The 21,803-nt window shown below is 32.4% G+C and overlaps 1 protein-coding gene across 2 annotated transcripts in view; it reads left to right on the plus strand.

The window, feature by feature from the left end:
* EXOC6 (exocyst complex component 6) overlaps positions 1-21,803 on the plus strand; it is a 181,479-nt gene that overhangs the window by 75,614 nt on the left and 84,062 nt on the right. For both annotated transcript variants that reach the window (XM_072971615.1, XM_072971616.1), the window contains exons 12-17: positions 1,116-1,187; positions 5,407-5,504; positions 9,824-9,929; positions 14,650-14,759; positions 20,584-20,695; positions 21,239-21,373. In XM_072971615.1, coding sequence (XP_072827716.1) covers positions 1,116-1,187; positions 5,407-5,504; positions 9,824-9,929; positions 14,650-14,759; positions 20,584-20,695; positions 21,239-21,373 — 633 coding nt within the window. The remainder of the gene's footprint in view (positions 1-1,115; positions 1,188-5,406; positions 5,505-9,823; positions 9,930-14,649; positions 14,760-20,583; positions 20,696-21,238; positions 21,374-21,803) is intronic.

Raw genomic sequence — 21,803 nt, forward strand, 5'->3', positions numbered from 1 at the left:
CTTTTTCTTGAGACAATTTTGGTAGTTTACCTTTAGTAAAATCTCCCCAAACTTAAAATTTTATAGATTCTATTGTTTGTAATTTTATTACAGAGAATAGAAACTGAAAATATTTTGAAGGAAGATTACCAGTTTAAGTGATATTTAGATTATAAATGCATTATATTTTTATTTATCAGGGACATAGATTCTGGATACACTATTTGTTCAATGAACTACAACTTTTTCTAACGTTTTATAATAAAGAACAGTATAGCTTGGCATGGTTTATATTTAGACCAGCTGTGAATATGTCATGTTAGAGTATACCTCCTATTAATTCCATGACATCATGTATGAAGTCACAGTATATTAAATGCAGTATGTCACACTCAAAATCTTCTTAAATGCTGTTAAGGGGACAAGAGTGAATTTCACTATCCCTTTGAAATTAATTATTTTCCTTTGTTGAGTTACTAAGAAAATACTTAAACTGACATTTCTTACATTAGAGAAAGTAATACATTGATTGTATGTCTTTTGTAATAGAATAAGTAAATAATTGAAAAGTAGAAGTATGTGGTCTATGTATAACCATTTTTTTACTTTGAAATAACTAGTTCCTTAAAATCTGAAAACTTTTAGAAATATAAGCATCATTGCTTTGACCAAAGTTTAATGTGTGCAAATTGCAGGAAAATTTCTTTTCATATAGTAGAGATACTTTAGTTATGTCATGTTATCATTTCTTTTTTTTTTAATATTGTATTTATTTATTATTTTTTAGGTATTTCTCTTTTTTGTTGTTGTTTTTGGGGTGGGGGTGGGATAGTTCGGTTTAATTATTTATTTAAATGGCGGTACTGGGTATTAAACCCAGGACCTGGTGCATGCGAAGCACACCCTCTACCACTGAGCTCTATACCCTCCCCCCATCCTCTTTCCTTAGGAATTTTTTTCTTGAATAGAGTGAGCCAGCTGTGAATCTAACAATCAAGATTTTAAATTTATTGTAAGTTAAGCAAATTAAAGAGAAAAACTTCAGGTTTTCTTTCTTAGTTTTTAAACACATGACTCTGGTGTGTGTTTGTTTGTTTGTTTGTGTTTTCACCCCTACTCACCATTCACTCTCCCAGTCTTACTGCACGGACCCTGATCTTGTTCTGGAGCTGAAGAATCTCATTGTAATATTTGCAGATACTTTGCAGGTGAGTGATAATCTAATTTTCAGTTAATGGCTATTTGAGCACTTAAAACTATACAAAATATAGACCACACCTCATTTATTTTATCATGGATTAATGGTAGCAAATTAGTAGTAACCAAATGTTTACTAATATATTGGTATTCCCCTATTACATAGGACTCTTCATAACACCTCCTTCCTGATTAGGAAGCTTGAACAGAGCTCAGGGACTATTATCATCTTTTAAAATATTGGTCATTCTGTTAGAATAGATAAAATTTTTTTCAGTTAAAAAAGAATGTACATGGTATAGTAGAAAGAACCCTGAACAAAAATTGGAAGATTAGTTCTGCCTGAGGGTAATGACCATGAACTCTGGGATCACAAAGTTTATGTTCAACCTTTGCTATTGACTAATTGTATGTCTCCAAGTTTTCTTTTAGATCTTCATTTGTGAAAATGGGTTTGTTAGTTACTAGTTTTCAGAGTTTTAAATGTGATATTATATATGAAAACACACACTAGTTTGAAAGCTGTATGTACTCATGTCCTTCCTGATTTCAGGTTTGCTGTGACTGTGAGCACATCACTTCTTTGAGTTTTGTTTTCTTGTTTTTAAAATAAGATTAAAACGAAATTATCTTAAAACTCAGTGTCTTTGTGGTTTTCATTATCAAAGTTTTAAGCTTATCCCTCCTGCCTGATCACAGATAATAAACAATTGATTACATTTGGTTTTCATGCTTAGATTTATGGGATTTTTATGGTTGGAATAACTTTTCATGAAATATATTCCAGCGCTTTCCAAAGTACGATAATAGATGTTACTTACAAACATTTCTATATAGGGTCAAAAATGTTTAGGAAATGCTGAGTGAAGTAAAACAGATTTCTCCACTAGAAGCCTGTCTCAGAGCAAATTTATACCATGTGTTTCCAAAAGAAAGGTGATTATGCAGCATTTCCCCGACATATTTGACTCTTAAATCTCTTTTCCTCTTAGAACATCTTTTAGATCTAGAGCTTTATATAAAATGCTTTGGGAAATGTTTCACCATAAGAGTCCATCCTAGAATAAGAGTTGTCTATTTTATTCAGAAACCTAAGGAAAAGATTCCACAAGCTCCTTTTAGTAAATTATTTTATTGCCTTAAATCTTTATTAATTTGAATGGCTTATAGTGTAATACCAGAATAATGTGGGGGGTTTTTTGTTTTCATGAATTTTATGACTAATATACCTGTAATACTGATCTCTCTTTAAGAAAACTTTTGTAAGTTTTTTTTAAGACTGCCTTAATATTTTGGGCCTATCTAAGTAAGTTGAAATCGGTTTGCTATCCTTAATGACTCAAAGCGTTGCTGCTTGCAATATGATCTGGGGACCAATGATCTACAAATTGTTATGGATCCGTAATGAAAAGAAACTTGTCAGAATATAAATCAACTATGTCACTAAGTACAAATTTTAGCTCAGTTGCCTTTTTTTTTTCTAATAAGACTGTCTTGATATAAGTAGCAGCATTGATTTATATTCTAGTGCAATCTCCTTCTCTCTCTTTTAAAAACCGTAACAAACTCTTCTTGGGTTGGCATTTTGAATACAACTGAATCTAGAGTATTTGATGTGGTTCCAAGGAACTCTGCAGAGAGTCAAAGAAGAGTAATAGGCAATATTCAGGTAATAGAGGCGTTAGAAAAGCAACAGTGATGGATGCATAATATACCTTTCTGATCTTACTGCTTTGAAATAAAGTTGAGGAAAACAAACCAGTCCTTCTTACTTATTCAGAAATCCTAAAGTATTTTCATTTCACTGAAAATTGACAGGCAGATTATTAAGTGGATCTTATACTGAATTAATAAATGCTGGCTCTTCAAGTTACACTTATTAGTTAAAGAATTGGGGAGGGTCTTTTCTAATTAATCTTTAACTAAAGAATATTGCACAATATTTAGTTTTTAAAATTGGCACTTTGCCAACCTAGGGAAATTTTTCTTTTAAAAATGCCATTATTTCATCATTTAAAACAAAGCTGACTAAACAATAAAATAAATAAATAACCCCCTAGCATTTTCATAGTTCTGCTTTCTGCCTATTATACAAATCAAAAGTAAGCATTTATTTATTCATTCATTAATATTTTTTGAGTACCCACTATGCGCTAGCAGCTAAATATATACAGAATGATGGATATAGCAATCAGTAAGACAGTAGGGACATAAAAATTCTTGGCTTAAAGAGATTCACAGTTTAGTTGTAAACAAATAAGATATATAATAAGACATACTAGTTTAGTAATATATTAAAGAGCTTTGGCTCACAGAAGATAGAATAACTCTGATTCCAGGAGTTGGGAAAGGCTATACAGATAGTTGAAATGTGAGCTGGATTTTGAAGGATGAGTTCAGTAAGTAGATATGAAGGAAGTGGCATTAATGGCAGACAAAATAGCATGTGTCAACTATGGGTAGAGGTATGGTATGGTGAGCATGAGATTGGCTGGCCAGCTTGATGGTGTTAGAAACTGCAGTATTTGAGTGCAGGCAAAGAAGGGCAAATGGTGGGAATGAAACTGACAAGGTAGTTTGAGCCAGATTGTGTCAGGTCTTGTGGGGCTTTAAGCAAACCTTCTATAGTTTTTAACCAGGGGAATGATAGGCTCAGATTTGCACTTTTAGATGATAATTTTAGGAATATGGGCAATAGATTGAGTTGAAAGAGACAGATGGTTGGAATTTCACTTTAGGAAGCTCTTACAGTGGTCTACGCAAGAGGTGTTAAGGACCTGAAATAAAGCAGTGATACTGGGAAGGTTTCTGGAAGAAAGAAAGGTAGTAAATGATAGGGAGGAATGATAGATTTGAAAGAGATTTGCAAAGGTAGTGAAATCAAAAGAATTTGATTGATTAGATGTGTTTATTTTGGGGGCACTTAGATAATTTTCAGATTTCTTTCCTAATATATTGGATTGATGATAGAACTATTAACTATTAGCAGGAATGGGAAACAGGAAGAGCATTTGGTTTAGTTTGAAAGGAAAGAGATAAGTTAACTTTAATGTGCTTGTTGGCTAGACTGGAGATGGAGACTAGAAACTGACTGGAGATGTCTAATAGAGGTTGGAATTAAATATTTGAAATTTATAGAGGTCTAGCTAGAGAGTGATCACAAAAAGTAGTGCTTGAAGTTTTTCGACTTGAGATTGCCCTAGAGAACTAGCGGAAAAGATTAAAGGATAGAGATAGAAGGAAAAAGGAATCTGGAAGGGTTAGTCACAGATAAAAGGAGAGCAAGGAGAGAGAGTCATGTTACAGAGTTTAAAGCAGAAGAGTTTCAAGAAAGAGAAGTAAGATCAAATGAGAGCTCATGGAATTTTATATTTAGAAGATAATCTGTGACATTGTTGAGAGCAGTTTCAATAAAGGAATAGAAGTGGGAGTTAGAATGTAGTAGGTTTGGCTCTGAAAGGAGTGACAGAGGGAGGCAGCTACAGGGCACAGAAAATTGAGGGAGGGTTTTTTTTTGTTTTCTTTCTTTGAACTTTGTTTAAAGATGCAAGGCAGTTTAGCATGTTTAGCCAAGAGAAAGGAGCTAGTGGAAGTTAAAGACAAAACAGAGTGAGTAGATAACCCATGGACAGTTCCTACAGGAGGAGATAGGATTGAGACCAAAGATGAAGAGGTAAGCCTTGAGGGGAAGAGGGACAACTCTGTGAGGTGAGCAAAAATGTTTAGTCCTGATATGAGTAAGATTTCAATGGGTTTGGAGTTGTAAAGGAATGAAGTTTTGGCCTGTATGTCTGATGAAAAGATGTAACTTTATCCTATATAACAAAGTCAGTGTTAAATTAAAAGTGCAAAAGGAAGCCAGCATGTTTCAGACAGAATATATTTCCTTTTCTCCTTGTATCTTATTTAGTGACCATTTCTCAAGACACAGTTATCTAGATCACTTATCTTGAACTTTTTCTTCAATTCTAACTTCTAATATCTTTTTAAGGCTAACAGTGGAATCCAGACTGAAAAGAGAGAGAAGAAATAGAATAATGATTCCAGCTTCATAAAACTCTTTCTAGACTCTTTTTTACCTAATACAAATTAGTAGAAAGTATCTTTTTTGGAATGGCATACAGTGTGATACAGTGTTCATTTCAAACAATTCTCCAGTATTCTGAACTTTTAAAAATGAATATCTTTATTTGTTTGAGTTGTTTATCTGCTTTTTTGTGTGCGTTTTAGGGTTATGGTTTTCCAGTGAACCGACTTTTTGACCTTTTATTTGAAATAAGAGATCAATACAATGAAACATTGCTTAAGAAATGGGCTGGAGTTTTCAGGTTAGTCTAAGCCATGGTGCCTTAATGTAATGAAAAAGTTTGTCAAATGCTAAAGGAATTGTTTTTTCATTTAGTAATTAAAAATGCTTATAATAATTTTTATTGTGGTAAAATATACATAACAAAATTTACCATTTTAACCTCTTATGAATGTACAGTTCAGTGGCAATAAGTACATTCACATTGTTGGCAACCATCACTGCTGTCCTTCTCCAGAACTGTTTTTTATCTTCTCAAACTGAAACTCTGTACCAATTAAACAACAACTCTCCATTCTCTTTTTCTAGTCCTTGGCAGTCACCATTTTACTTTGTATCTGTGAATTTGACTACTCTCGGTACTTTATATAAGTAAAATCATACAGTGTTTGATTTTGTGTCTCAGTTTGTTTTTGTGTGTGTGTGTCTGGACTATTTTCACTTAGCATAATGTTTTCAAGTTTCGTCCATGTTTTAGTATGTGTCAGAATTTCATTCCTTTTTAAGGCTGAATAATATTCCACTATGTATACTAGATTTTATTTATCCATTCATCCACTTATGGATATTTGGGTTGTTTTAATCTTTTGGTAACTGAATAATGCTACTATGAACACTGATGTATAGTTATCTGTTTGGGTCCCTGTGTTCAATTCTTTTGCACATATACCCAGAGGTGGAATTGCCAGATTATGTGGTAAATATATGTTCAATATTTTATGGAACCTCCATTTTTCCACAGTTTTCCATAGTGACTGCACCATTTATAATCAGTTTTTAACTTTACTACTTTTAGTTTTAATCTCTGTAGGTTTTGCCCCAGTGAATGATTAGATACAAGGCTGTAAGTATTAAAAGGTATTTAGCACTAGAGATAGAAATTTATGGCATTTAAATTTTGTTTGGGGAAAGTGCTATTTTTACAAACAACATAACTGTTAGATTAAAAATCTTAAAGCATCTAATTAGGAGAACTACTTTTGTTTGCCTATAAGGCACCAAGTATTTTAATATCTATATAATTTTATTGCCATTAAAAGAGAAATCAGCTCCTTCCTTTTCAAATTTGAAAAACTTTTCTCCTTCCCTTCATGCCTCCTTTCATGCTTTCCTTCCTTTCTTTTTTTCTTTCTTTTAACTAAAAAAGTTAACCTTCAGAGCTTACATCTGGGTTACACAAAACATTATAGAAGTAGTGTGGCAATAACATTTGATGAGATTAAAACAGAAAATATGTTGAATGGTTTAACACCAGCTTGGCATTTACTCCATCAATTTTCAAAGCTATGGAGGGCTGACCTTCTGAATACTGTGATAAAAATCTTTTTAAAATGCCTAAATGGTTTACAAGGTGATACACTTCTATTAAGATCAACTAACTAAATCTTTATTTAAGCTTTTTGTATTAATAGTCCTTAGGAATGATCTTGTCAAGATGTTGTCCCACATGAATAATTGACAGTCTTGGATGAGTCATATATAGTATTAACAATTTCTGTTGTATCATATTTTAGAAACAGAAGTAGTGCTTATTGATAGGGGCGGTAATCTGTAATATATATGCTATCATGTAATGTGGTAATATACTATATCTTTATATATAAAATCATATATATTTGTATATAAAAATCTTTACTTATAGGATCGATGTTATTGACTTACTGTTTTCCGAAGAGTGTTTAAATTTTTATAGTTGTTGATAGATTCGTATTGAGCCACCTATTCTCTCTTACCTATTTTAAGATAGGTAAGAGATTGCTCCTCAAGATTGAGGAAACCATGAGGTATTGTTTTCTCTCTGGAAAACTAATGGGTTCATTCAAAGAGATAGAATTAACATTATTTTCCATTGTAATTGTGGAGGAGGGCAAATGATAGCATGTCAGTTGTAATTCTCAAATATATTTTGACTTCTACTTTCAGTGCCCTTCTAGGTCATGCTTTTTGCTTACATTTTTAAGAAGTAGCAGAATTTAAGCTTTTCTTATCCCTGACCTATATCTTCAAAGATTATAGAAGCAGTGAATTGATAACCTAACAAATGAAGAAAAAGTATGAGTTATCATCACTACTGAATAATTTAAACTTGACTACGTCCATGATAGAATTTATAATCTGACTACTGTCTTACTTTGTTTGTCTCTCTAGCTGTATTGCGAACATCAGTGTTTTATTTATATTCTTGATTGCCTAGCTGCAAGTATAGTATAGTAGCAACTTGGTAAATGTTTATAGAATTCAATTCAGTAAACAGATCACTTTTAAGACTACATTAACATTTGCAGAATATGAATGTACCATTCATTAAAGTATCTCTCCTTGAATCTTAACTGAGTCCCTGACATTTGTATAAAATGAGTAGGGTATGATCTTCTACTAGTTTCTTTCTCTGTAATTTGTCTTTTAACCTTTACTTTATTTTAGAATACTGTTTAGAAGGAAATAGAATTAGTGGAAGCCTCTCACGATGTTTTAGGTGAACAGAGCTGTATTTTAACCAACTTATGTACCACAATGATTTATAAGCACATGCCTTTATTTCCAGCCTCTCATTAAGATACCAGATCCATTTTTCAATTAGATGTCCATTGTCCAATGCCCAAACCATATTATCCTTCTCTTGTGTACCTTACCTCAAATCTCTGATCGTTTGTCCATTTGCCCTGCCTAGAAGCCACAGATTCATCAGGATTACACTTTGCCTCAGAATCCTCATTTTGTTTCTAAATATTACGTATTCTATATCTTAAAAACTCTTGTTCCTGCCACTTCCTTCTCTGCCTCCACTTAATACAGCTTTAATTCAAATCCTCATCACTTTTTATTTAGATTTTTCAGTCTTTCTAACTGGCCTCTCTGTGTTCATTATTGTCCTTTTCCCAGTTTTTCTTCCACTCTGTGAAAGTCTTCCTATGACATTCCTCTGCCTAAAGCCTACGATTGGTGTTCCATTGCCTGCACGATAAAATCTGGGTACTTCAGTTTGTCCATCTGCCCAACTTCATTTTACACCATGTCCCTTGCATACTTTACACTAGTAGTACTGCACTACTTGTGGTTTTGCTCAACCCCTCCCCACATTCATACTTTTTCACCCGTTATGCTTTTGCATGTTATGTTCCATCTTTCTGAAATATAGTCCTCCTATAGTCTCGTTAGAAGTGTTTTTTTCCTCTATAAAGACCCTTTAAAGCCCATAGCTTCTCTGTAAAACTTTTCATGAGATGTCCCCCACCTATTTGGATGAAGTTAATCACTTTCCTTTGTCCTATTTCTGCAACTTACACCTCTTTTATTGTATGTATAACACGTCATTATAAACATTATAATTTGTTTGCATATCTGTCTCTGTTATAAGGTTTGAGAATAAGGATCTTGATTTTATCTTCATGAGAGTGGAAAGTTTTCATCACAGGTAGCCCAAAGACTAGCACATGATAGATGATCAATAAATATTAATTAAACTGAATTATTGATTAAAAGGAAGTTAATTGAACAGCAGGTATATTAGGACATGCTCAGTTGTGCTACGGTAACAAAAACGCCCCAAATCTCACTGGATGGACATAGGCATTTTATTTCTAACTCACACAGAAGTCTGTAGTGGGTCTGTTAGTACAAGATCCAGGCTGTTGGCATTTGTGATTCTACCTTCTCAACATAGTGGTCTCCCCTATCACCATGGGAAGGAGGGTCACACAGTTAACTCATATAAATGCTTTAGGCTTGGAATGACACATATAACTTGTATTCACAGTCCAGTGGCTAAAACTAGTCATATGACTCTGCCTGTTTGTATGTAGGAGAGCATATGGATATTTGATAAGTAGTAAAAGTCTCTGCCTTGCTAAGTATGAAATGTCTTTTTCTAAGTACTACATTATGAGAGGCAAACAAATCAAGACATTATTTTCATCTTCAAGTAGCTTATGATCTAGTTGGAAAGAGAAGACAAAAGACATACAACTTGAGAGTTTTCCCTATCAAGAAATGGGACTGGTGTACTCTATCTCATGCCTTCTTTTTAGTTATAGATAATGAGTTTGTTCAGACTATATCATCTTGAGAATTATTCCAGACTAGAAAACAAAAACTAAAGTACTGAGAGGATATAAAACAAACAAGTGGAAAGAAGAGATTGCATATTAATTTTGAGATACAGACTTATTTGGTATTGATTTTTTAGAATTCTGGGTATATAAGCATTTTTTCCCTATTTAGACCTTTAACTGACAAAAAAATGATTTTGTGATAGCGCTTTTTTTCTAACTGTTGTCCTATAGCACTCTATTGATATGTTTTCTGATTTTAAATTCTCAATTCTCTCTTCTTTCTTAACAGGGACATTTTTGAAGAAGATAATTATAGCCCCATCCCTATTGTTAATGAAGAAGAATATAAAGTAATCATCAGTAAATTTCCCTTTCAAGATTCAGACCTTGAAAAGGTACAGATTAATTCTTTATAGATTTTTTTTAATTTTTAATTTTATTTATTTATTATTATTTTTTAGGGGGAGAGGTAGTTAAGTTTACGTATTTATTTATTTTTAGACGAGGTACTGGGGATTGAACCCAGGACCTTGTGTATGCTAAGCATGCGCTCTTACCACTTGAGCTATACCCTGCTCCCAGTTTAATTCTTATTTCAATAATTTTCTTAAAAATAAAGTAATCATATTTATTGCTACATAATATTAACCTGGCATTATAAATGAGAATAGCTTCTTTTAAGGCTTTTGTTATTGTTATTGTGTCACTTGAGGAAATTAATTATGTTTTGTTAACTTTAAAAAATTTTTTTTATTTTATTTATTTTTCCCCTTAATGAGGGCACTAGAGATTGAACCCAGGACCTTGTACATGCCAAGCATGCACTCTCCCACTGAGCTATACCCGCCACCCTCTTTGTTAACTTTTAAAGATTATATTACTACTGCTACTACTACTATTTTGGTGAGGTTAAAAAGGGACTTTCTTGAGGATACTAGAAGCAGTTGTCCCAAATGTTAGGTATATTCCTAAGGCAGGTGTTACTAACATTGGGTAGATTCCAAATTAGATATACTAAATGTTGAGTAGATTATAAGAATAGGAGAACATTGTAGGGAAAGAGAGGAGAATTTCTTTGAAATTTCTATCACCATAGAAGATCTTACTTTGTGGCTTTTTTCCTAGAAATGTACTTGTATGAAAAGTTTATCTTGGTTAAGTGAGAGGTGTATGAAGGCATACAGCTTCAGAATCATCCCTGTCATGAAATATGACTGGTATACTCTTCCTCACATGGCTTTAGAGCCATCTATAGATTTTTTCCAGAAGTAAGAATGTGTATTTTTGGAGACAAGATGTCTGAACAAAACACAGGCTAGGAAAAGGAAGAACAGCATTGTGTGGAATAATCTGGGAATATACATGATTGCACATGTGCATGTATGCACACAGAAATAGACACACTTGTGCCAATCCAGTGTTTCTGGGCAGAATTAGATCTCATGGGAAAAGGATATTTTATTTCCTGTTACTGTCACCTTTTTCGTTCTCTTTACTCTTATTTTTTTCTTACTCTTTTTATTCTTTCCTTTTTTTGAGGAGAGGTAATTATATTTGTTGTTATTACTCTAATAATTATTAATTTAATGTTTAAATATTTATATTAAATAATTGTTTCTATTAAATAACAATTTGATAATATTTAAATATTAAGTATAATATTAAATACAATATTGTTAACATTAAATAATATATTAAATATTAAATTGTTAACATTAAATAATTTAATAGTATTTAAATGTTAATATTAAATGTTGATATTAAATAATGTTAATAGTATATTAAATAATAATTATTTAATAGTAAATAATAATTGTTAATAAACTTTCTGTATTAATAATAATTACATAATATCTATATTATTATAATGAATAAATAAGCTCTGTCCATGGCTTATTATGGGCAAGTGACTTACCCTATTTGGGTATTACTGAGGATTGAACCCAGGGCCTCGTGCATGCTAAGCACGTGTTCTGCCACTGAGCTATACTCTCCCCGCCCTTGTTCTTTTTTATTATTTTTCCAACTCTTTGTAATTTAGTCCTTTTCTACATTTTTATCCCTTCATAATGAACAAGTGAATTCTGAGTGAGTTGTGTTAATTGTGACTATAAATTTTTATGTTATATTTTTATATACATATATTAAGCATGTTATGTGTAATAGTCACTAAATATAGGACAAAGTAATTAAATGCACAGCTTTTAAATTATAGCTAACGCTGCCATTGCGTATTACCTAATTGTATCTAATATACACAAAACATCAGAATAAGTATTTTAATTCTCTATTTTTGAAACCCCAAAGTTTCCCTGTCAAGAAATATTATCAGAATATTCTTTCTCTCATGTCCTGGTTTTGTTTTGTTTTGGTTACTAGGTAATAAGTTTGTTCAGGAAATAGCATCTGTATAAAGAGCACTGGATTTGATCTGGATTCACATGTCAGCTCTGTCTGTGGCTTATTATGGGCAAGTGACTTACTGTATTTGGGCATTTGTGCCTCATCTGTCAAATGAGTAGGCTGAACTAAAAAGTCTCTATTGTCCCTTCTAATTCCACTAAACTATTCTCGTTGGGTTTATAGTTAAAAGGATACTTGACTTTGCTTATAGAGTGCTTCCAAAATATACAGTATCTCTTAGTATTAAGCTTGTTATGAGTTGTATTCATTGGTTCATATATTACTCATCATTTAAAAGAACTATCATTAAGGCAAAAGCCAAATAGAAATTTTAAATGTGATAACTTAGAAATCCCATAAATTATTTGGTAATAATCTCTTGGTTGTCTGTGTATATATTTAACTTTTTCCTAATTTAAGTATAATTTTCAATTAAAACAACTAGAAAAGATATAAAACTGTCTCTCAAATAACTTGAGTTATTATTTTCAGTGCAAATTATGAGTAAGAAAGGAGTAAGACAACATATACACAAAAAAATCTGTTCTTTTGTAGATAGCTGAGCTAATTTAACTAGAAGCCTTTGGCTAAAAAAAGAACATGTTCATATTGTTTTTACTGTCATTAAAATAAATTCTTAAAGCTAACATATCTTTCAAGTAGTTAATATTGGGTTCATTATTCTGCAGACCATAAATTGGAGGTGAGTTATCTCTTAACATTATTATAAGGTGATTTTAAAGAATAGCAACTCTTTAGTTGCTTTTTGTAGTACCCCTAATTCAATTTCTAAATTTGGAAAGGTTGAAGCCAACCAGTTTTGGAGAGAGATTTCTCTCTGCAACTGTTTTCACTGCCAGCTAGTTGTAAGTTTACTTTTGCTCGAGGTACCTAAGAATACCTTTGTTGATTCAGATATTTATCATTCACCTGCTATAGAGTAGACATTGTGCTGTGTGCTAGTTTTTTAGTCTCTCTGTCAAGTGAGTTATATTCGACTGAGGGGTAGATAAAATAAATAGGAAGTTGCAATTCATATAAGTTGGCCCTTCTCAAAATAGAGGAAGCAGCAGGCAGAAAGGCTATAATTCTGTAATATAAAGTGCAAGGTTGATAAAGTATGAAAGATGAAGATCAAAAAATGAAGATGAAATACAAAGGGCTAGACTATAATAGGCCTTGTAGACAATGATAGGGAGTTTAGCCTTTATCCTGAGGGCTATGATACATCACCACTGGGTTTTAAGCAGTAAAAACATAATCAAATTTGTGCTTTAGAGAGATCCCTCTGGCTAATGTGTAAAGAAAATAGATTGGATAAGAGTAAGGCTGAGAGACCAGCTAGGGGTTGTTGCGATTATCTTGGTAAGAGAGATTGGTGACCTGAATGGGCGTTATGGCCATGGAATTTGAGATATTTAGGAGAAAGGAATGACAGGAGTTGATTATTATTTGCATATGAGGGATGATAAAGATGGAGGGGCAAGTATGATAGCCAAGTTTCTGTCTTAGAGGTGATGGCATTCACTAAGATAGGAAGAGGAGCAAATTTAGAAGGAAGGAAGGGATGATAATTTCAATTTTGGTTCTATTGAGAATGTCTCATATGTTACAGCCAAATGATGTGTTCAAATGGTAGTTAGATATACAGATTTGGACTTCAGGAGAAAGATCTGGCCTAGACTTGTAAATTTGGGAGATACTGGCACTTGCATGGTGATTGAAGTCCTGAGAGTAGGTGAGTTTCCCAGGACAGTATGTGAGACAAGAAAAGAAGGTGTAGGATGGAACCCTAAGGAGTAGCAGTAATTAAGGGATGGCTAGAAGAAGAGATAGAGAGAAGGTAGAGAAATAAGAGGAAATCCAGTGTGGGTCATGGATACCAAGGAAGGAGAGAGTTCATTTAAGAAGCAGTAGGGTCCTACTCTGCCAGGATTTTCAGATAAGTCAGGTAACGTGAAAAGTTCATTGGATTTAACACCTGTGAGGTCATAGGTAATCCTGGTGAGAGTACTTTCAATGATGTAACTAAATTGCAAAGACTGTAAAGTTAGAAGTATAGATTAGACTTCATAGGGTGTAAATAAGGGGCTTTTGGTAAAAATCTTGGAGAGAGTTTACCTTTTGGAGACTGAGAATTTGCTAATGAATGTTGGCTGTTAAAACGTTTTAACGAAGAGGCACACTGTAAACCATTAGTTGCATACTAGTGTTTGCTGGTATACTGGTTAGAAAGCTGCAGTAAGGTATTCTAGGAGTATTCTGTGGAATGAGATGGATACCTTCTTGAATTGGTATCAATTCAAGTGAGTAAAGGGAGTCTTAGACTTATTTGATGACACTGAGCCATGAAGCTGGACTGTAACTTTCATGGACAAGCTGATTCTTATTATTATGACTGCAAAGAAGAGACAATTAAGTGAGATACATATTGTCAGAACACACAGAGAGATACTGGTTTCTTTGCTTGTTAGAAGTCTGATCATATGATTTAAGAAACGGGTAAATTGCCACATTATTTTCTTCAGAAATATTTTTGTTCCCTTTAAAATCTCAAAAGTAATGTAGAAATACAACAGTAGACTTTGAGATGCAAGTTTTAACTATTAATTCAACTGTGAAATCAATTTAGTTTTTACATTTTAGATGATTAGAATATCTTTTCCTAAAATTTCAAAAGCAGTATCAACTTTGTTTCTTTTTTTCCAACAGCAATCTTTCCCAAAGAAATTACCCATGTCTCAGTCAGTGCCTCATATTTACATACAAGTTAAAGAATTTATTTATGCCAGCCTTAAATTTTCAGAGTCCCTACACCGGAGGTAAGTTTACTAATAAGAAATGTATCTTTATCATAGCTATTTTTGTGAAACAAACACTTGATTTTCAGGCCATGGCTCTTTAGTGGACTATTTCATTGGAAGGCTTACATATTTTAGTGATATTTGGGGTTAAGTTGCCATAAATCTGATATTATATATTTTTAAACTTTTTATTATGTAAATCTTCAAATATACATAAAAGTGGAGATAATAGGGTAAGAAATTCATATGTTCTCAGAATCTAGATTTAACCATAATAAACATTTTCTGTACTTTATTTGCTGAAGTATTTTAAATCAAATTACAGAAATAATAGCATTTTTTCCCTAACTACTTCTGTATGTGTTTCTAAAAACGGTAAGAACATTTCATCATTTACCACACTTAACAAAATTAACACATTCCATAGTATCAGTTCTCTAGCCCATATCAATATTTCCTTGATTGTCCTAAAAATGTTCTTTTATAGTTGGTATATTTGTATCAGGATCTGAGTAAAGTTCACACCTTGCATTTGTTGTTAAATCTGTTTTACCAGTATCCCTTCTCTTTTTTTCTTCTGTTATTTAGATCTCATTTATTTATTCTAGTTTTTTTCTATTGCTCAAGTTACCAGTGGCTAAATAATATTCCTTCTTTATCTATGTCATTATCTTCTCAAAAATAGTTTTAATAGTGTTTTTTCTCAAATAGACTTAAAGTGAGGATTCAGACAAAATCAGTAACAATTAATAAAGAATGCTGTAGCAAATTTAGTATCATACTCAGTAGTGGAGAGCAGCAATCAGGTTCCTATAGCCAACCTAATTATACAGGCAAGAGAATTTATCTGGTGTGATGAAAGTAATACCCAACATTTATGGAGATAGGAAGTGTGGTATTATCCCTGCTTTACAGATAAGGAGACAGAGACACAGAGAGACTATATCATTTATCGAGAATGACCCAGCTAATTAGTTCGAGAGCTGCCATAAAGGAGCTGTTATTCTGACTCTGATGTCAGTGAAAGTATCTGGCATATCAGGAATGATAAGTTAACGTTAGATGAACATTAATCTTTAAGCCACACCTTGTTCTGGCTACCTTGGTGGGCCCTGCATTATAGCCATATGGTGTATTTGTAATTGGGAATACTCTCTGGAGAAGAGAATGATGATGTTGGCTTTCATGTCTCCCTCTCTAAAATTCATTCTTCTGAATTTGTATACTAAATAGGAGGAATTATCCTTCAGTATGAATCTCTTCTGAATTTTTAAGTCATAAAAATACATGAAGGCAGTTCAGATATAAGTTATTTATTTTTCAAGCTGAAACAGTGACCAATGACAGTTATTTTTATTTTATTGTATCCGTATCTTTTATTGTAAGCTACCACTATTTTGAATTTAAACAATGTATAAATAAACAGAAAGAAATGTGTGTTCTGCCAGGGTAAAAGAGTTACCTGATTTTAGGTCTTACACTGCTTTTTTTGTGAATTGAGATTCTTTAAAAGATTTCCTGTACTTCAATTAAAATAAATAAATAGATAAATAAATATTTTAAATGTGAAAAAAAAATTTCCTAATTTTTGTTCTGAATATGAGTTAAGAGCAAAGGGAAAGAAAGGAAGACAAATACCTAATACATAGCATCAGCCGTACTGTGTGTTTCTCACGAGCCAGTGATTCCCAAAGTGTGGTACTCAGACCAGCCGCATTAGCATCACATAGGAAATTGCTAGAAATCCAACCTCTGATCTACTGAATTAAAAACTCTGAACGTGGAAGCTTTGGCTTTACCAAGTTCTCTGCGTGATTCTGATACACTCTAAGTTTAAGGACTACTACCTTAAGCTTCATCATACTCTACCAGCCTCTTATACCTAAGTTTCTAAAGATATATTTTAAAGACGTTAACTTTTAACCTCAATCGAATGACTTACTAGAGGTAGTGTATTCTGAATTACACAACACGAAACACATAGTATCATTCAGCATTTGAAAAACAGTAGATACAAATGAATATTTAATTGAAAAGGAATGACAAACTCTTGCAGCAGTAGTTTCATTAGTGGAGCTCTACTGCTCTGTAGAGCTCCACTCTCCATTGGTCTGAGAGCCACCAATACTTTATGCCTATCTTTTTTTTTTTTCACTGAACATTCTAAGGTTTCAATCTAAAACAGAGGCAGTATAATGCAGTAGTTAAGAGCATAAGCTTCAGACTTAGACCTTAGTTTGAGTCTTGATGCTGCACTTAACTAGCAGGATGTTGGACAAGTCTCTTAATCTGTTTAAATTGCAGTTTCTTCATCTGTAAAATGAGAGAAATAATTCATAGGGTGGTTGTAAGAATTAAATGAGGCAATGTGTGTGTATAAAGCACTGAAGGTAGCCTGGCACACGGTAGGCATGTGAGACATAGGAAAGGATGGGGTACTATAGTATAAGATGTGAGACTGTAGCTTGGAATGCTTATGTTTTATTTGCAGACATTGGGGAACTACTGAAGAATTTTTGACTAAGGACCAGCATGACTAGAGTTATATTTTAGGAAGTTTACTCGAGGGGAGGGAGGGTATAGCTCAGTGGTAGAGTGCATGCTTGGCACTGAGTTCAGTCCTCAGTACCTCCATTAAACAAACAAACAAACAAACAAACCTAATTACTCCCTCCAGCCCTGCCAGAACAAAAATAAACAACAAAAAAAGAAAGTTTACTCTGGCGTCAATTTGGGTGATAGATTGGAGGGGGATAAAAAAAAATGGTCATGTACAGTTGGTGAAGGCAGTGGTTCAAGACAGAGAAGAAGAAAGACTTGAAGTAATCAGGATCGGTAGTGATGAAGAGGAAGGAACATATACCAGAAGTGTTTCAGAGCCTGAAATTAGAGTACTTGTGAATAATTAGATGAATTGATTAAGGGATAGGGGAAAATTTGACTTACATTTGGGTGAACTTGAATTTGTTTATATATTCTCAAATAGATTCTGGTTATAGTTTGTCATCTCTGAAAACAACAATGCATACATTCATCTTTTACTTTGAGGTAAACATATGCAAGTGAAAGGAAGGAAAAAGAAGTCTCTCCTTAACATTCATCCTACAACTTGGCTCAAATGTTATATCTTAGAATTATTCTTGAAGCTGCAATCCTGAATCTTTAATACTAGTCCCGTTCATCTTTGCCTTTAAATGTAGATTATTTTAACATTTTCTAAGTTGGTAGCATGTGTAATATGTATGACCCTAACAAGTACTTTTTATTATCTAAATGTTGATTCTTGAAAAAACTAGGATTGTTATTTAATTTAGGTATTGTTAAACTGTAGAAAGTATAGAAAATTAGCAGTTTGGAATTAACTTTTATTTTGTTTTATTTACAGAGGAGAGGCAGTGGATCTCTAATTGTTACTCAATTTTTTACAGCATTTGTAACACCAAAGATAAAAGCCATTAGTCATAGTATTATGTGTAATTTTCCCTAAAGCTTCCCTAATCTGACTAGAACTAGAATTGCCACTTCAGTTCTCACGCTTTTTGTGTATGAACTCCTAGCATTCTAAAAAGTAAATGTTGCATACTAATGCTACAATAGAAAAGATTGTCTGTTTTTCTCTCTCTCTTTGATAAAAGCATTTATCATTTTTATTAGTTCAATATCCAGTGCAGTAATTAACTCTCTATGATTATATGTTATTCATTTTTATGCTTTCATTTTTAAAAAATTAGCTTTATTAAATACATTTACTATTTTTGTTTTGTTAATGAAAGTAATAAATAGTTCAGAATACAGAAACAGCATAATTAGTTTAAAAATAACTAAATCTAAATTTCTTCTAGATTATCAGTTTTCCTTTTTTAATAGATTATTAGCTTTCTGACATATATTTTTATTTAAAGAATTTTTATCTGTGGCCTAAAATTGAGCTGAGGTTCTTTGTTTTTTTATCTGTCATGAAGAGTTATAGAAAAGTAACTTTCTGTATTTAAATCTCTTTTATTATGGTTAAACATAGACTGCAGTTAGATTTTTAGAACCAGAAGATTCTTTGGAGTTCTTATAGTAAAAATGTTTGGGTTTCTTTTTATATGTGAATAAAAGCAGAGCCAGAGAATGAAGTGACTTCATGAAGAGACTCCAAAGTCTCAATTACTTGGTTGCAGAGGAACCATCTGGATCTAACATGATCTTTAAGAAATTTTCAGTTTTCATAAGAGGTTAAGCTGTAAACTGATTTAGGAGATTTATTGTATATTAAGATTTAATTACTATGAAGTGTTAGTTAAAAATTAGAAAGAGTAGAAGTTACAGGCTCAAAGGACAAGAATTTAAGAAAAAATAATTACTCAGGATAAAAACCTCGTGGGTGAGATCCTGGTCATTGTTGGGCAAACTTCCTGGCACGAATAGGACATAGGTGCTGATAAGTTTTCTTTCTCTGCTTTACTTATGGAAGAAAAAGACGCATTGACTCAGCATTCAAGGAAGTTGAGGGGAATTAAATAAAAGACATTATCTGTCATGGATAACTTTTCATCTGAAAAGGATGCTATACAGGGTGTCTTTAAGCATAATTTGGGTGTGTCAGAAAAGAAACCAGAGGAGTTGGCAACCGCCTCCTTTTTATCAGTGTGAGTACATTGCTTGTTCTAGGGACGCTATTGATAGATTAGAGTTTTCTGTTGCTGCTGCATAACCCTGAATTCCTAGTGGTGTTATACACATTCCCTGGAAAGTCTTGATTTTAGATATGAAGAATTAGAGAGAAATATTCTCAGGTCTACCAGAATTAGAGTTAACAGAAATTGAAGAGTACCTGCATTAAAATTTAGGAGAACGTTAGAGTAGTAGTGAGAATTAACCTATTTTATCAGATCTTACTCTATTGGTATTTATTTAAAACTAGTAAATATTTGTAATTCATAGATTTTTAAGAGTAATGTTTTAATAAAATAAAAAGTAAAAGAGTGTTAAAATTAGAATTTTAGATTGTGTTTAAGGCAGTGGTTCTCAACTGGGGCAGTTTTGTCCCCCAGGGTATATTTGACATTGTCTAAAGACATTCTGAGTTGTTACAACCAGGGAGAGGAGTGGAGACCAGGAATGCTGCTAAACATCCTTCAGTGGTACGAGACAGCCCTGCAACAAAGAATTGTCTGGCCTAAAATGTCAATCATGCTGGGACTGAGAGAACTTTGTCTAAGGACGGCTTAACTGTTTTGGCAATGAAGCTATATACAAGAAATCATTATTTACTTAAATTTAAGGCCTAGTGGTTAGGAGAAAATAACAAACTTTTTAGTTCTAGTCTAGCAATCTTTAGAATGTTAAGAAACATCAGAGTTAGTTCCTCCTTCTCCCAAATTGAAACTAGTGTAAGGCAATTTTTTTTTACCCTTTTTACTAAATCTCAGTGGAAGTGAATAGCTTAGTTATAATAAAATTAAACGTAGTAAATAAATAGAGAGCTCACATCAGTTTGCATTTTTAAAGTAATTTTAGCTATAGTTGTATACAGTGTCTTTGAAAGTGGCTATCCCATTAATGGAGTCATAATTTAAGAATGGTTATATTTCAAGTATCCCATGGTTTTACTGTAATGGTTAATTGAATACATTTGAATTATTCTATAAATGAACATTCTACTTTATGGAAAGTATCCCTTTTGTGAAACTAAATTGAATAGAAATGTGTGATTTATAAATATGAATAATTATAATTTATTTAACTATTTAAAGGGGTTAGAGTAAATTACTTCAGTAGATTGTGTTAAATTATTTAGGAAGCTAACTAACTGTACTCTTGTGGAAAGCGTAATAATATCAACCTTTGTTTTTAGCTCAACAGAAATAGATGATATGCTTAGAAAATCTACAAATCTGCTGCTGACCAGAACTTTGAGTAGCTGTTTACTCAGTCTTATTAGAAAACCTCATATAGGTTTGACAGAGGTAGGTTAAAAAGATATTTACAGCTAAATGTTTCATTATATGAAACAATTGTTATAAATTAAGTTATTGCTGAACATCATCCTATAAAACTAGCTTTCTGTTTTAAATTTATTAATAGAAGTGGATGTTTTAAAATAAAAGCATCAGTGTAAATTCAAGCAGTGTGAGGGACAAGGGTTTACATGGGGAGTAGTAGATAATTGAAGATGTTAGAACATACATGCATATTTATGTTTGCCAGACTTTACTTGAAAAGTGAAAATAAGTACTTTTTTAACTTGGTGAATGTATAAGATTCGAAAAAGTCCTTGGAAAAGTTATTTTAAATTAATTGGTAGTTAGACTTGGTCATTTTTTTTTACTAATAGAATTCATAAGTAGTATTTATAGCAGTCTTTTGAAATCAGATGATCAGTGATATCCTATTGCTATAATTATGCAGAAATGGTACAGTTGCTGAAAGTAATAATGCTATTTTTAAAAATCAGATAAGTTTGTATAAATATAATGTGCATTTTACTGGAGGTGTTTTCTGTTTTCTAGCTAGTGCAAATCATCATAAACACCACACACCTGGAACAAGCTTGTAAATACCTTGAGGACTTTATAACTAACATTACAAATATTTCTCAAGAAACTGTGCATACCACAAGACTTTATGGGCTCTCTACTTTTAAGGTATGTAAAAATCTGACCAAAATTTTTTATTTCAATCACTGTAAGCAAACTTTTAAAAATAAGAGACAATTTTTATTATATACATAATTCCAGTATATTCCTAACAGTTATACACATGATTCCATTAATTCCTAACAATTGAGAATTAGAGGTAATCGTTGTCAATGATGAGCAGATAAATGTCAGTTCCTTTTTGGCATTTTAAACATCTGGTTAAAATGAAGAAAAGTATATTGATTTTCCACAGCTATATTATATTTTATTCATGTTTTGAAGACAAGAGTAGTGCTGAATAGGTCTAACTGGATTTTCATTCATGTCTCATAGTTTAATAATTAACTGCATATGTAATATATAAAAGAGTGGGTATGTTTGGAAATTAAAAATGTAAGGAGAAATAGATAAGTAAGATTTGTTTTACATGCCTTAT

This window comes from Vicugna pacos, chromosome 11 (genome assembly GCF_048564905.1).
Source record: "Vicugna pacos chromosome 11, VicPac4, whole genome shotgun sequence".
Lineage (NCBI taxonomy): Eukaryota > Metazoa > Chordata > Mammalia > Artiodactyla > Camelidae > Vicugna > Vicugna pacos.